We start from the raw sequence: 17,666 nt of genomic DNA on the forward strand, positions 1-17,666 counted from the left end.
CCTCAGTCCATACTGAAGGCTGCAGTCCTTGACCCTCTGCAGTAAGTGCATGAGATCCTCCTCAGTTTCAGCGAGCAGGGTTGTGTCATCTGCATAACGCAGATTGTTAATAGGTCATCCACCAATCCTAATGCCATTCATGATACAATTACAATTTTGTAGTAGAATATTATAATGACATGACAAAAAAAATTGTGAGGTTGAGGTAAGGTTTTCTGAAATCTCCAGTGTCCAAAAGAAAGTGAAACTAAGAGGAAATCCTATTTCCCTTTTGATTTCAAAGTTGCCTTGCTTATATCAATTTTATGAAGTTGGTTTCTGTGTATATTTTTTGCTTGATGAAAGAGTTTAATTGTTAAATTCTCTATTCCTTTTTTAAGAGTTTTTAAAATTGTGATTTTAATGAAAGTTTACAAAAAACTTGGATTTCCATTCATTCATTTTTGTGTGTTCCTCCATTCCTCCCTATGTTCTCCTTTCTCTTTAAAAAGTTCATTCATTGTTGCAAAATCTCCTCTCTCCCCTCAACCCCAGTCCACTTTGCTGTGTACCTCTTATTCTGGACTGTAGTCATGCAAATAATGCCTAATCATATATTCCTTTTAAAGAATTCTTTCCCTCATCTGTTCCATTGCCGTCTTCATTATTTACCCCCCCTTTTCTTAGTTTCCCCACAAACCTCCAATGCTAGTCCTGCTTTATAATAATGGGATTACGCAGTATTTGTCCTTTTGTTACTGATATATTTCGCTCCGTTTAATGTTCTCCAGGGTCATCCATTTTGTAGAATATTTTATGGGTTCCTTGTTTTTCAGTGCTGCATAGTATTCCATTGTGTGAATATACCACAGCTTCTCTAACCATTTGTTTTTTGATGGGCTCTTTACTCCTTTTAACCCAGACTTTCATTTTAAAAGCTAGTAGTCTGAGTCTTGCTATCACAATACCCATCAGTAATGGAACTATACCAGAACCTGTTTATTCTTAGACTGGAACTTGCTTTCTCTCAGTCACCTTTTTTATTTATAGACTTGGTGAAAAGATCTCAACTTTCAAGATCAACACAAGCATTGAGGAACATACATGTTTACTTGCTTCCAAACATTGCTTTTTCCTTATTTTCTGGATCTTCATATTCCAAAGCTTATAGTATCACAGTTTTTGTGTACATTTGGCTCCTGTGTCCAGAAGCCCCACAAAAGTGTCTTCTCCACTCCAGGCAATTTTACTTAAACATGCACTTATGATCGTGAGTCCCCTGGGTAGACCAGAAGTCCCTGGCCTTCTTGTCAATTCCTGTGTTGATCTTCTGCTCTGGTGATTCCAGGTGGGGCTTCCTATCATTAATTATCTCATTATTGGGATGAATAGAGTGGACTTGTTTTTGCCTTCTTGATGTTAGAGGAATAGAGGGAGTTTTCATTGGCCCAACCAACTTCCTAAACTTCCTATAGAGCTGCCTTAGGACCTTTTCTCAACTCCATCAATGTCTGTTATGTTCACCCCATTTCTGAGGCACTATCTAAAAATATTCACACTGTTAGGGTAAATCTTTTCTCCACAGTGTTTTCCCATTTGTCTGTGAATTCATTAGAATTCATTCTGCAAGCTTCGTACCAGACTATTTACTAAAAGGCAGAGGTCAACAGTGTCCCAGATGTTTGAAATAATTTCTAGCATCTGTTCCTCCATTTACTTCTCCCACTCCTTTATGTCTCTTGGGCTCTTTCTTTCACCAGAAGGTCTTATAGAAACTGAAAACTCCTCAGGAAATGACTTTCATGGCTGTGGGTGACGTAGGCCAGTGCAGCAGGGACTGGTGAGCGATGGGCCAGAATCCTGCGACTGTCAGTTGCAGAACAACTGGATGCTGTGTCCCAGCAGTCATACCAAAGAGAGCAAGCATTGCACTTCCATGAGCTCTCATAGGCTTCTCAGAGGGTATCTTGCTAGGTGAGGCTGTGCCTTATCATGTTTGGAAAGCAAGGAAGACACCTAAGGAGATGGATTGACATAGTGACTGCAGCAATGGGTTCAAGTGTGTGGGAGGACGGCACAGGATAGGGCCGGGTTCAAGTCTGTTGTTCATGTGGCTGCTATGAGTCATACTCAGCTCTATGATATCTAACAACAACAGCAGTAGAACAGAGCTTGTATCCCAGCCTATTCCCATGTCAATACAATAAATACTTCATCACTATATGGGAGGCTTTGGATGAAAGAGCCACATCAGTTCATCATACCACAGTTATTCAAGAAACTTCCTGATTTAAAAAGACTCTGACACAGAAGGTTAAGACTTGCAATTGGAAAAATGTGAAAATTTTGATCAAAGACAGAACAGATACATTCTAAAGAAAATCAGGAGGTACTGTGACATCTGCATTACTTAGTGTCATTTTATATTGTCTTCAGAGCACAGATTGATAGTTGAAGCTGATTTTATTAATCTTGCTTCTCTCATTAAGATATGAATTTCAGGAAACCAAACAAATTTTCAACTGTGGGGTTTCATCTTATTTTCATTTTTCTTTTGATTTAACATCATTTGAGCTTTACTTACTTTATTGCTGAGAAAGAATGTGTGAGAAATTATAAATGAAGTTTTCAAATAAAGGTTAGGAATTTAATATGATACTTCTTAATATAAGAAAAAAATGTTCTAGGGAGCTCTGGTAGCCTAGTGGCTAGAAGCTGCACTGCAATCCCAGAGGTCCATGGTTCGAATCCACCAGATGCTCTGCTGGAGAAGGAGGGGCAATCTCCTCCTGTACCAATTAGATCTGATTTGACAGTACACACACACACACACACACACACACACACTAAAATTTTTAAAAAGTTCTAAGATTAATAAAACATTTTTTTCCTCTCTGTGTAAAGTGCTTCTTAGTTTCTGTATTCTGTTAAGCCTCTTTCCTAAAAGCCACATAATTAAAGTTATCCATTAAATCCTTTGGTCTTCTATTGGTGTGCCCATAAAAATTATGGCTTATGGTGTGTGTATGTGTGTGATATTTCAGAGGCTTTATAATTGATGCTACAAATATAATGAGAAATGATTAGTCATCCTTTTCAAGGGAAAAAGAACTCATCAGGAATCAGTATCTGTCAGCAAGCCCAAGAGGTGTTTATAATTTATGAAAGACCAGTATCTTATGGTTAGATCATCAAACACAGTAACTCCTTGGCTCAAGTATTAATGAATGCAGATTCTTTTGTTTAAGTCCAGTGAATTGAAAAGGAAGATACGAAACTGATCAAATCTTCTTTATTGTATAAATGGAGACGGTAGTTACTCCCTGTACAGTGGTTAGGATGAAAAAGTTTTACTGTTTTGAAATGACAGCCTCCCAGTGACTCTTCACGTGTCCTTCTCAATGTCTCACTCCTTGAAAGCATGTGCACAAGTCAGTCAGATTTGAGTACATCAGCTGCTGCCTGCTTCTGGCCTTTGCAACTTCTATCTCTGCCAAACTACCTCATTCCAAAATCCCTCCAAACTGAGCCAGCCATTGTTTTAAATAACGACAAAGGGCCATGGTTTTTCCGATCATTTGCTATGCATCTGAGAGCTGGAAAATGAATAAAGATGACAGAAGAAGAATTGATGCTTTTGAGCTGTGATGCTGGAGAACAGTACTGAACAGCCATCCCATGGACTACCAAAAGAACAAACAAATATGTCTTGGGCAGGGTGCAGAGTGCTCTGTGGAGGCAAAGGTGATGAGACTTCACCTCATATACATCGGGCATGTTGCTAGGAGCGGCTGTTACTTTGAGAGGGACCCGATGCTTGGAAAAATAGAGGGTCAGTGAAAGAGAGGAAGACCCTTGACCATGTGGACTGACCTGGTGATTAAGATAGTGGGCTCTTGTGTGTCAGGAAGTGTGAGGATGGCACCGGATAGAGCAGGGTTCAGATCTGTTATTCATAGGGTCGCTAGGAGTCATATTTGACTCGATGGCACCTAACAACAGCAACAATCGTCTTCACCTATTGGGAACTGAAGCCAGCACTGTTCTCAGCTCATTTCATGGATAGACAAAATAGGCATGAAGTAGACCTTTCTAGTTCACATGTTAATGTTCTTCATGTCTGTTTAGCTCTCTCAACTTTTTAGTTGTATATTCTCATGGACGTATTTAGTATGAAAAGAAAACATCATGCCACTTTTCTGCAGGGGAAGTAACGCCTTTGCCTCCTTTTCTGACTGTAGGGTTTCCAGCAGTATTTGTTGCAGTCTGGGCTGTGGCACGAGCAACCCTGGCTGATGCAAGGTGAGTGTCAGTGCAGAGAAGAAGGGACGTCAGATTTTCTCCAGAGTTGGACTGTCTTGTTAGGAATTCACAATCTGTGCTGTTTTTAGTGACACTGTCCCTTAGCGGTGTTAAGTGGAAAATTGCCTTGACCCAGTGGTGGTGGTCGGCACTGTTGGATTGTCTCCAACTCACAATGTCTGTGTCTAACAGAGTGAAACCTACCTGATCACGTTCAACTGCTTCCGCTTGTTGCATCCACCTTGGCAGAGTCCATCTCTTCAAGGTCTGCCTCTTTTTTTGGCAACTCTACTATTTGTGAGCTCTTTTGTGCCTAGTGTAAGGAGTTGGGCTGCTACACCAGAGGCCTGTGGCTCGAATCCACCAGCTACTTCATAGGAGGAAGAGGAACAGCCTCCTCCCAGTGATTTACAGCCTCTGACAACCCAGGGGAGGGTGAGTTAGGAGGGGGTTCCCACTCAGTGACACGTAACAACACCTATCCTTCTTCAGGGACGGGCCTTTCTTGATAATTTGCCCAAATTAGGTCCCCCATGGATCCCCAGCAAGCTATCTTGAGATGTCATAAAATGTATAAGCTCAAAGACCAGAATAATATACTAAAACCCTATAGCTTAGGGAATGAATTTACACCAGTGTTAAAAAACACACCAGGAGAAACAACTGGAAAGATATTGACAAGCTAACATTTAGGATAGGGTGCAAGCAGATGGCAGGACTATGCCTAAGTCTCACTGCATATGTTCTTGTGTACATTGAGTCACGCACAACTCATAGTGACCCCGTGAACAGCAGATCTGAACCTTGTCCTATCCTGTTCCATCCTCACCCTTCCTCACATACTGAGCCCTTTATTCATATATACTGTCTTCCGTGATGTGGTTACAAAGACCTGAGCTGGGCTCAGGCAAGGTGTGGCGACACAGATAGAAGATGTTCTGGGCCTACCGTCTGTCCTAAAAGAGAGACACAGGGACAGGTGCACTTGGCCATGGCAGTGACTTTCCATTAGTCCATCGAGCACCTTTTGATTTTGTATTTATTAGTCAAAAGACATGTGTTAATGGGCATCATCAATCTGTCGCTTAATTAAAAACTCAAAAATCCCGAGCATGTCAGTTATTTTGTGCCCCTTGTGTATTTAGTAAAGAGCCCTGGTCACACAGCAGTTAAAATGCTTGACTGTTGATCTAAATATCAGTTATTTAAAATCATCATCTGTTCCATATACACATCTTGTATGTATAAATATGAAGCAGTCTGCTTCTATAAGGATTTATAGCCTTGGAAATTCTATAGTGCAATTCTGTCCCATTTTGTGGGGTCTCTGTGCATTGAAATGGACTCAGTGGCAGTGGATTTGGTTGTATGTTTAGTTTACAGTGAATTTAATATTAAGTTTCCAGAGGAAGACCCTCAACCAGGTGGATTCATTTAGTTGACTGCAGCATTGGGCTCGAGTGTATGATTGTGAGGACGGCACAGGATCGGACAGGGCACAGATCTGTTCAAAGAAAGTTTGCTGTGAGTCGTTTTCAACTCAACAGCACCTAACAACAACATATCTGAATATGTTTAATACTCCTGGAGTTGTTCTTGTTAGATGGGGCCAAGATGACTACAATGCGTAGTAACCCTAAACAACAGATCTGAACCTTGCCCTCTCGTGCCCCAGCCTCATTAACATACATATGTTCTATTCATTGTTGTTGATTGTTGTCCAGCCAAGCATGATGCATAGCAACCTTAAGAACAAAAAGGCCTGAAGCCTTTCTGTTACTATCATCATTTATCAAAGTTCATAGAGTTTCCAGAGGCGTGTTGTTTAGGAAGTGGATGCCACTCCTGATTAGCTACCCTCAACATATGTATTATTCATTATCTGTTTATTGACAATAATAAAAAAAGGTGAATCTTATCTATGGTCTTTATTTTCTTGTTTTCTACAGTAAAATTAAATATTTTTCAGTGGTGAAACAAATGCATATTGGAAGTGCAAACATTTTTTTTCCTGAATCACTAGGCTTTTCCAAGTAGTGTAGGGTTAATTTAATGGTACAATTAAAAGCACAGGCAACAGTGCTGGCTGGTGATAAAGAACTCGTTCAGGATTTCTTAAGCTGGAGAAATTGGAGAGTAAATTGAATCCTTGAGTTGCAATGCTTAAGGATGCTATGAGAAGGCTGTTGAATTATTCAGGAAACATCAAAAGAAGCATTTTTTAAAAAAAAGAAGGTTACACAGAGTCACTGTACCAAAAAGAACTGGCTGACACAGAAGTTTTCATGAAAAAACTTATGTTTAAGAGGCACTGCTGATGAAGGAGGAAGTTAAAGCTGCTCTGAAGGAATTGGGAGGGGGGAAGGCCCCAGGAATTGACTTATTTCAACTAACAGATGCAGTCCTCCAAGTGCTCACCAGGCTGTGCCATATTTAGTCCCATTCCAAAAAAAGATGATCCAGCAGTGCATGGAAATTATTGAACAATGTCACTAATAACACACACAAACAAAATCCTTCTGAAGATTATCCAAAAATGACTGGAACAGTGTGTCGACAGAGAAATACAAGCTGGCTTTAGAATAGGCTGTGGTGCTAGGGACATCATTGCCAATGTCAGATGGATCTTGGCCAAAAGCAGAAAATACCAGAGGAGTGTCTGCATTTTCTTGACTATGTAAACACATTTGACTGTGTGGATCACAACAAATTGTGGCTAACCTTGAGAAGAATGGGAATCTCAGAACACCTGATTGTGCTCAAGTGAAACCTATAATTAGAGGCAGATGTCGGAACAGAGCACGGGAACACTGCATGGTTCAAAATCAGAAAAGTCAGTCATAGATGTGTTCTGTCTTCATACCTTTTCAATCTTTATGCAGAACAGATAATTTTAGAGGCTGGATTTTATGAGGAGGGATCAAGATAGGAGGAAGACTAATAAAAAGCCTGTGTAATGCAGATGACACAACCTTAACTTTTGAAACTGAGGAGGTGTGAAGCATTTGCTGCAGAGGGTCAAGGACTGTACTTCGCAATATGGATTGAAGCACAATATCAAGAAAACAAAGATTCTCGTCACTGGACCAATTGGCTATAGAATGAACACTTACCTAAGATTTTTGTCACTCATTAATGAAGAAAGTATTACAGTCAGTAATATAACCAGTTCAACAGAGAAATTAAAAAGTCACTCTTTATTGGTATTGAAGTAAATGTTGACATAAGTTATAAACAAATACAAATACTTGTTACTCTCCGCAGAGTGTTAAATCAGTTCACCAAGTGGACATGGCTAATTTGCATTTCTATGGATAAAAATAGCTTGCATTTTTGTTGGTATTATACAGCTTTAGGGAGTTATAAATTAGAATTGCTACCATTTATAAATTAGAATTGCTACCATTTCAGAAAGTGAGAAGACTTTCTCTGTGGTTTCAATTATTTTGCTTTACTTTAGTGATAATATAAGTAAAGTTTCAATTTCATCACATTTCCAAGCCAGAACACCAAACCCATGGCTGTCCAGCCTGATCTACCTCAAGGCATCTCTATAGAATTTCCTCCCAGGATTTTACAGGTAGGAATCTGTAAGTAGTGCGGACTGCCACATTTTTCTCCTAAAACTCCCTGCTTGGAACAGTCATTCTATGTTTTTTGACTCTGGAATGTGTTTTTGACTTTTGACTATTTAAGACTTATTCACCAGCATTTCTAATATCCTTCCTATACCCAGTGAAAGCCTTCATATGAAGGATTGACACAGTGTGTGAACAAGAGGCTCGCACATAGCCAAGTATGACAAAAGGACCAGAGTGGTTTTTTTTTTTCTGTTGTTACATAGGCACAGTGTCACTATGAGTCCAGAGCTAACGGAACTTGATGTCAGCTAATGGAAACAACATATTGTCAAAGATTATCTAGTTGTATGGAAGTGAGGACCCATTAAGCATGAAGTGTGGTATTGGTGAAGAGTACTGATGAGGGCTAAAGGAGCAAACACATCGGTTTTAGAAGAAGTGCAACCAAGGTTTTCCTTAGAGGAAAGGATGGTGAATCTCAAATACTTTGGGCATGTTTTCAGGAGGGGTCAGTCCTTTGGAAAAGACATCATGCTCAGAAAATTTGAAGGTCAGTGAAATAGAGGAAGACTCTCCACGAGTGGATTGACAGACTATCAGAGGGAGTGATGATGGCACAGGATGGGCCAAAGTTTCGATATTCATAGGGTAGCCGTGAATTGTAGTTGACAGTACCTAACAATGACAGTTGAGGTGGGTTTGGTTGGATTTTTTTCTTATTCAGAAACTTATCATTCGGGTTTTTGATAAAATACAAATTATTACTAAACTCTCTCTGCCTACTTACTTGATTTGTCAATTTATTCATGCAAACTGTGCTTTGTTTTTGTTTTGTTACTTTTCTTTCCCATGTCTCAGGTGCTGGGAACTTAGTGCTGGAGAAATTAAATGGATTTATCAAGCTCCAATCCTAGCAGCTATAGGGGTAAGTTTAAAAGCTTATATAGTTGTTTTGAGTTTTGGGTTTGTTTTTTTTTTTTTTTAAAGGGATGACTAAACAAATAACTGCTAAAACTCAGAAACAGAAGTGTGTTACTTAATTCTCCCCCAGGTTTGGGGATGTCTATTCAGCAACAGCTATTTGTGAGTCTAGGCCAAGATAGAAGCTTAACTCCTGGCTGACACTGGAGACCAGGCAGAAAACACATGTCCACGTTTAATGAGGCACCAAAAGGGGACAGATATTTAGAGTGTTCTGTGATTAGACCATTGGGAGGTCTTAGAGCTATTTCCCCTTTTAATCAATGACATGTCCACTTTACCATTCCAAGCACCTGACAGTAGGTTAGAAGGAGAGGAGGCAAAGACAGACTCTGAGAGCAGTAGAATTGCTGAGAGAGAAGACTGGATTCCAAGGACACTATTTTGCTTAAAGTTAAAAAGACTGTAGCTTTTGGAGAAAGATTTGCTTTCAAGGAACTAAGTTCTTTCACATCTGCTTTGGAAGTTGCTACTGTTGTTGACTATGAGTAGATTCCGACTCATAGCCACACTGTATGGTAGAAGAGAAGGGCCCTTCCCCAGGTGTCCTAGGCAGCAAATGGACAGATCTGTTCTTCCATGGAGCCATTGGGTGGCCTTGAACGACACTCTTTTTGTTAACAGATGAACCCTCAGGCATTACACCACCAGGCCTCTTTTCGCCCCCCTTTTCTATAACTGGATATGAATAACAAGTACAATCCACGAGAAAGAAAGTAGTAATAAGGAAAATAATCCCATTTATTTAGATCCATTTTTTTCATGAAGGAACTCATCTCCTTCACTAAAGAGTTAATCTTGAAAATAGTAGCCATCAGGGTGTGTCATGATGGAAAGCGATAAAGTCAGGTTTCTCCCTTAGAAAGATCCACTGATACCATGGAAGAGTGAGCTGCATCCATTGAGACTGGAAATGGGGCAGTCAGATAATAATGGATGTCTGCTGGGTGCGGTTCTCAGCCACAGCAGTGGTAGGTGGACGAGGCGTGGGCCCAAGAGGATTTAGGAGGTAAAGAAGGCAAGAACTGAGATTTAGAGTGTTGGATGCTTTGTTCATCTTTACGCCAGAGAGCAATTTTACTCATTTTCATGACCTGATTCTTTCTAAATCATGTCACCTTCCTGTTTAAACCTCAACATCACACTGTAGCCTCTTTCAGTTCATTGGACTTGTTTCCTACCTCAGGCCATTTGCATGTGCTGTTCTGTGGGCCAGACATAATGTTAACCCTGCTCACCACCTGCCTAGTATCTGCCCTTACTGTTGTTCTCAGTACCTTCTCAGACAGATTTTCTCTGAACTCCTTGTCAGAAAAAAAGACCCCTTTCCATTTGTTTTGATATGTGTCTGAGGCTGTAAAGGAAAGCTAATACATCTAGAGGCTTAAATGATTGTTGTTGATTGCCTTCGAGTAGAGCATGACTCATAGTGACTCTATGAACAAAAGGCCTGAAGCAAGTAAGCATAGTTCATAGAGAATAAAAATAGATAGATAATGCAATATATGTGAAGATGAAGACTATCGCAATTTTCACCAGACTAATGAGGAGAAATAGCATCAGAATAGGAACCAACACCTTAGACCTTGAACAGTATCACTTCTTTTTTTTTTTTTAAATTTATGTTGGTTTGCTAACAAAGTTTGTATGCTTTGTGTTTCACATGACCCTTTATTCACATTTTGCTTCATATAATCATGCTCCTTCATTATGTTTATAAAATTAATCAGCCTCAGCATCACTTGGGAGCTCTGGTGGCCTAGTGGCAGGACAGCTGTGGCTGACTCTGAGAAGAATGGGAATCCCAGAACATTTGATCGTGCTAATGCGAAACCTATACTTGGATCAAGAGGCAGTAGTCAGAACAGAGCAGGGAGAAACTGGATGGTTCAAAATCAAGAAAGGGGTCCCTCAGGGATGAATTTTGTCTCCATACCTTTTCAATCTGTATGCAGAACAGATCATTTGAGACGCTGGGCTGTACGAGGAGGCACGTGACATCAGGATTGGTGGAAGAATCGTCAACAACCTGCGTTATGCAGATGACACAACCCTGCTCACTGAAACTGAGGAGGACCTGAAGCACTTGCTGCAGAAGGTCAAGGACTGCAGTCTTCAATATGGATTGAAGCTCAATATCAAGAAAACAAAGATTCTCACCACTGGGGCAATTGGCAGGATCAGTATGGATGGTAGAGAGATTGAGATAGTTAACAGTTTTTGTTTACTTGGCTCCACAGTCAACACTCTCGGTAACAGCAACCAGGAAATCAGGAGACGAACTGCATTGGGAAAGTCAGCTGTGAGGGACCTCTCAAGAGTACTGAAGAGCCACAACGTCAGGCTGGATACTAAGGTGTGCCTGATCCAGGCTTTGCATTTATGTGCTATGCGTCGGAGAGTTGGACAGTGAATAGGGATGATAGAGAATTGATGCCTTTGAGCTGTGGTACTGGAGAAGAGTGTTGAATATACCATGGACTGCTATGAGAACAAACAGATTTGTCGTGGAGAGGGTGAAGCCAGAATGTTCCCTGGAGTCAAGGATTCTCAAGCTTCGTCTGACATACTTTGGGCATGTTGCAAGGAGGGACTGGTCCTTGGAGAGGGACATCATGTTTGGGAGAGTGGAGGGACAGTGTAGGAGAGGAGGACCCTCGATGAGATGGATCGATTCTGTGAGTGGAGTGGTGGGAATGAATATGTTTGAGACGGCGAGGTTGGCACAGGATAGAACGGTGTTTAGGGCTCTTGTACATAGGGTTGCTATGAGTCACAAATGATTCGATGGCACATAACAACAACAGCAGCATTACTTTTGATAGAATTCTATTCAAATGTGTTGGAGGTTTCAGCACACAGTCAGCTTTGCATGTAATTTATATTCAGCCTCTACTCTGTTCTCCCTGGAAGGGCCAGTTCCAAGAAGTTTTGGGATTAAATCAAGTTTCAAGTGAACAAAACAGTCAGGATGTCCTTGAGGCCTCTGGGACTGTTCTCAAGGTCTAGTTGCTAAAATTAAGCAGAACAATATGGTTTTCCTCTTGCCTGTAGGTCTTGAGTTGGTCAAGCATCTTGAGCAGACTTACCCAGATACCATCTAAGTACTTGAATAAAATTTACTCCATTTTAGATTTCCCTCCCCCAAAGCATTATTTAAATTTACTCCAGTTTTAGATTTAGTCTGTACCATTATTTCTGTCTCTAGAAAAGAATAAAATGTCTGATCTGTGAGTTGTGAAATGGGTAGTTCTCCGTTCCTGGATGACAATGCCAACCCTCTCAGGGGCTGCTCCCTCCACAGATGCTGTAGCTTCCGCCTCCATGTACTCCAAAGGCTCAGGGATGCCTCAGGAAGCCCTTATGAGGCCTCTGCAGACACGTAGAAACTCCTCTGTTTAGAGAGTGCTCTCTTCAAGCCAACTAATAGACCTCTACATCACTGTCAAGTTGGAACTGACTCATCACTGGTCATTTCCACTGGGTGTCTGGTTCTGAATCACCTGAAAGATCTTTCTCCTGAAGAGCCCCTGGTAGATTCCATCTGCCATATTGGTTCTTGGGGTTAGCAGTGCAGAGCCCTATGGGCTACACCCCCAGAGCTCCAACATTTGTCTGATTCCTTTAAGAAAAGTTGTAAATAGATCTACCAAAGTGATCTGTCATTTCTTCTTCTTTTGAATTTTTTTTTCTGTTATTTCTTCTTGGTAGGATGAAGGGTTATATTTAGCTAGTTTGCAAAACTTTTAGTAGTACCTGCATTGTTTTTTATTAAAAGGCTTTCTTTATTATCAATAAATTGGGGTCCACAATCAACACTTAATTAACACCAGCAGTCAGGAAATCCAAAAACAAATTGCAATGGAAAAATCTGCTGTCATGGATCTCTCCAGAGTGCTGAAGAGCAGTGATGTCAGTCTAGATACAAAGGTTTGCTTAATGCAGGCCATGGTCTTCGCAGTTACTTATCATGCTTCAGAGAGTTGGACAATGACTAATAAGAAGACAGAAGAAGAATAGATGCCTTCAAATTGTGGTGCTAGAGAAGAGTCTTGAACATACCATGAACTACCAAGAAAACAAATAGGTCATTCTTAGAGAGGGTGAAACAAAGTCTCTCCTTGGTGGCTAGGATTTTGAAGCTCTGCTTCACTTACTTTGGGCACGTGGCCAGGGGAGATCATTCCTTGGAGAAGGACATCATATTCAGAAGAGTGGATGGACAGCACAAGAGAGGAAGACTCCAGATGAAATAGATCGATACTGTGATTGGGGCAATGGGGGTTGGTGTGTCCGAATTAGTGAAACTGTCTCAGGACAGGGAAGAGTTCAGAGCTGTTATACACAGGGTCCCTATGCATCGTAGGTGACTCAATAGCACATAACAACAATAACATACTGTGACAAGTTTGGAAGCAGGATTGGCATCCACTTCCTAAACAACATGTCTCTGTAAACTATGAACTTTGATAAATGTCGATAGTTGCAGAGGGGCTTCAGACCTTTTGTTCAAAGGGTTGTTATGAGTGTGCTTGACTCGAAGGCAATCAACAATAATAACAACAATGATAACATATTTTGAAAAAATTACAAACACTTGATTTTGTAATTTTCCAGGTAAATCCTTCTATGAGTCACCTTGTATACAAACATTCTAAGTCAGGAGGTGAGAAAAGTATATAATGTTTTTATCTCTTTTTTAACTTTCTTGCTTCTTAGGGAAGTCATGTTTCTGAATTCAATAAATATTTGATTAAAAAGAAGCCTGCTTCCTAATTGCATCCCTTGGCCGTTGACTTGTCAGCCAAACCTAGGCAAGCAATAAATGAGGACCCTGCATTTACATCAGACTGACACTCCGAGGTTCCACCCACTGGGCCTGTGAAGGGAAGGAATGCTCTGGAAACAGTGGTGCATGATTTGTCTAAACAGGAGCTTTCACACAGAAGTAGACCCAGTGTAATGGGCACAGGTGTTCTCTCCTCTCTTGAGATCAAGGCCAAATGTATCCCAGAAGTCAAGAGCATAGACCTGGCCCAGGCTCTAGATAAGAATCCCAGATATGCCCTTTCTAAAGTGTCCATGCTGAAATATTCCTGTGCAGGCTGCACTTGGGTGAGTCACTTAAATATGGACTCTACTTTGCCGTCTGTGAAATGGGGGATGCTAGATAATGTCCTCAGGGAGCTCTGGTGGCCTAGTGGTACGAATCTGTGCTGCAGTCTTGAAAACGAAGTTTGAATCCACCAGTTGCTCTGCAGGAGAAGGATAGGCAATCACCTCTCAAGTGATCAACTACCTTGGAAAACCCACAAGAGGGTCAGCTATGGCTTGGTTCCGCTTGATGGTACACAACAACAACAAAAGTTAATATCATTGAGGAAATACAGACTACATCTGGAGCAGTGGCTGGCTCAAAGCCTCATTAGCAATGGTGTTATTATGTGTCGAGTCAACTGACTCACAACAACTATATGCACAACAGATCTGAACAGATCTGCGCTCCACGACCTCACAACCAACTAGTAATAATTTTTCATGTGTTAGGAGGCTTTGTTTTTCCTTTAAAACAAATGCCCAATGTCTTTGTTCACTGTGCTCCAGCCCCAATGCTTTTCTTCAGTTTCTTGAACTTACTTGGCATGGGCTTTCAGGGCTTCTTTTTGTACACTCCTTCCGACTGAAGGCTGAGACCTTCAAATACTCTGTTCCACTGAAGGCTGGGATCCCCATACACTCCGTCCCACTGAAGGCTGGGATCCTTATACACTCCATCCAGCTGAAGGCTGTGATACTCGTACACTACATCCTACTGAAGGCTGGGATCCCCATACACTCCATCCCACTGAAGGCTGGGATGCTCTCTGTCAGCTCCTCTCTTTACATGCCACCTCCTCAATGTAATCTCCTTGATGCTGCCAACCTAAATTAGGTCACCTCTTATAAGCCTCTAGGAGCCCTGGTGCCTTAGTGGTAACATATCAGTCAACAGTTCTAAGCTAACAGCTGCTTCTCTGAAGCATGATAGGTAGTCTCCTCCTGCTAGATTTACATCTTCAGAGGCTTGATGGAGGGTCCCCATGAGTCAGGTTAGTCTTGATGGCAGTGGGTTTTGGTTTATCATAGCTCCCAGGAATTTCTGTGTCATACAGACAGTCATCATGCTTGCCTGCTAACTGGTGGTTCGAGTCCATCACGGGTCCTCAGAGGTAAGGCCTAGCAATCCACTTCCCAACAGTCAGTCATTGTGAACTCTATAGAGCATAATTCTACTCTGAAACACATAGATTTATTGTGAGTTGGGTAACTATTTGTTTTAGAACCCCAGATGCAGTGAGGTTTTCCTGTCAACATTTATTAAGAGTGTATAATGTTTCTGATATTTGGATTGTTTTGATTATTTTACACTAAACTACTCTTACATCATTGCTCTTCAGTCCTCTGGAGAGGTTCCTTACAGCAGATTTTCCAAATAAAATTCATCTTTAGATTTCCTGGCTGCTAGTACCAAGGGTGTGGAGCCTAGCAAGCTGAAGCTGTTAATCTCAATCTCTTCACCTTCAATCACGATGCTGCCACTTGGCCCAGTGGTGAGAATCCTTGTTTTCTTGATGTTGAACTTCAATACATATTTAAGGCTGCAGTCCTTGACCTGCAGCAAATGCCTCAGGTCCTCCTTAGTTTTGGCAGGCAAGGTTGTGTCATCTTCATAATGCAGGTTGTTGATGAATTTCCCTCCAATTCTGATGCCACACTCCTCATAGAGTCCATCCTCCTGGATGATCTGTTCTGCATATAGACTGAAGAGGTATGGAGATAAGATGCACCAGGCATACACATTTACTGATTTTGAACCATTCATTGTTTCCTTGTTCTGTTCTGATGATTGCCTCCTGGTTCAAGAATAGGTTTCACATAAGAGTGTTCTGGGATTCCCATTCTTCTCAAAGTCAGCCACAGTTTATTTTGAGCCACACAGACATCAAATGCCTTTTCTTAGTCAATAAAACAGAGATAGACAGTCTGATCCAGGCTATGGTCTTTGGAATTACTTGCTATGTATCAGAGAGCTGTACAATGAATAAAAGTTATAGAAGAATTGGTGCCTTTGAGTTGTGGTGCTGGAGAAGAGTATTGACTATACCATGGAGTGTTAAGATAGTTCTTCCTAGAGAAGTGAAATTGAGTATTCCTTGGAGGCAGGGATTTTTAAATCTCTGCCTTACATACTTTAGGCATGTTGCCAGGAGGGACCAGTCATTGGAGAGGAATATCATGCTTGGAATGGTAGAGGGACAGCACAAGAAAGGAAGACCCTGAATGAAATAGATTGACATAGTGACTGGGGTAATGGGGATAGGTTTGTCAGAGACAATGAAATTGTCTCAAGATAGAGCAGAGTTCAGAGCTGTTGTATATAGTACTATGATTTTCAAGTAACTCAGTGGCACATAACAACAACAGCAACACTAAACCACAAGGTTCATGTGAACAAGAATCATACTCTTTTGAAAACTCTATGAACATGAGAGGAACATAATTAGATATATTGCTAGAGATAGAGCTCAGAGTGAGGAGAAATTATTGTAAACATACATAATAGGAACATGGAATATATAAAGGGTGAATCTAGAAAAACTAGAAGTTGTAAAAAAATTAGGTGGAAAGCATAATTATCAACATTCTAGGTATTAGTAAGCTGACAAGGACTGGTATGTACCACTTTGATAAAATAATCATGGCCAAGAATGAAACATTGAGGAAGAATGGTGTTGTATTCATAGTTAAAAAGACAATTAAATGTTTCCTGAAGGGAGATTTCCTGTGAGAGAGAGAATTCTCTTCATATGCATACAAGGAAGACGTGTTAATATGACTACTATGAAAATAAATGCACCAACAAGCAAAGACAAAGATGAGGAAATTGAGAAAGTCTATCAACTTTTTCCTCTGAAGTTGACTGACAGTTCAATCAGGATACAGTAATGCAAAAGTTGGAAATAATGAAAAGACTGGTAGTTGGAAATTACGGACTTGGTGAGAGAAATTAGGCCAAAAATAGAATGATTGAACTTTGTATGTCCAATTATTTATCACAAATCCTTTTTTTAAAAAAAACCACAAATGGTGACTATGCACATGAACCTCACTAGATAACTTCCACAGGAAGCAGATTGACTGCCGTCTTCACTGGGAAACTCAATATCAGCTGTCAAAACTAAGCCAGTTGCTGCCTGTGGAATAGACCACCACTCATGTAGAATACTAGGAGAATGTCTATTTTTGCTTTATTGACTATGCAAAGGCGTTTGACTGTGTGGATGATAACAAGTTATGGCTAACATTGAGAAGAATGGGAATCTCAGAACACTAGTGTTCAGATGAAACCTATACTCAGACCTAGAGGCTGTGTGAGAACAAAGCAAGGGAACACTGTATGGTTTAAAATTAAGAAAGGAGTGTCTGAAGACTGTATCTTCTCCCTAAACCTTGTCAATGTGTATGCTGAGTGAATTATTTGAGAAGCTAAAATATATGAAGAATGTGGCATCAAGATCAGAAAATTCATCAATAACCTGTGTTGAAACAACATATGAGCAAAAGCCTGTGGTGATGAAAGAAGCAGTTCAGGCTGCTTTGAAGGAAATAGCAAAAAATGAGGCCCCAGGAATAGATGGTATACCAATTGACATATTTCGGCTAACAGATGCTACCCTGGACGTGCTCACCAAGTTGTGCCAAGAAATCTGGAGACCAACCACTTGGCCAACTGACTGGAAGAGATCTATATTTGTTCCCATTCCAAAGAAATGTGACACAACA

At 40.7% G+C, this 17,666-nt stretch overlaps 1 protein-coding gene across 2 annotated transcripts in view; it reads left to right on the forward strand.

The window, feature by feature from the left end:
• PTH2R (parathyroid hormone 2 receptor) overlaps window positions 1-17,666 on the forward strand; it is a 122,578-nt gene that overhangs the window by 58,397 nt on the left and 46,515 nt on the right. For both annotated transcript variants that reach the window (XM_006903010.1, XM_006903011.1), the window contains 2 exons: window positions 4,221-4,281; window positions 8,721-8,787. In XM_006903010.1, the coding sequence (XP_006903072.1) occupies window positions 4,221-4,281; window positions 8,721-8,787 (128 nt within the window). The remainder of the gene's footprint in view (window positions 1-4,220; window positions 4,282-8,720; window positions 8,788-17,666) is intronic.

Source organism: Elephantulus edwardii, unplaced genomic scaffold, assembly GCF_000299155.1.
Source record: "Elephantulus edwardii isolate Elephantulus edwardi_28Jun2011 unplaced genomic scaffold, EleEdw1.0 scaffold00493, whole genome shotgun sequence".
NCBI classification, from domain to species: domain Eukaryota; kingdom Metazoa; phylum Chordata; class Mammalia; order Macroscelidea; family Macroscelididae; genus Elephantulus; species Elephantulus edwardii.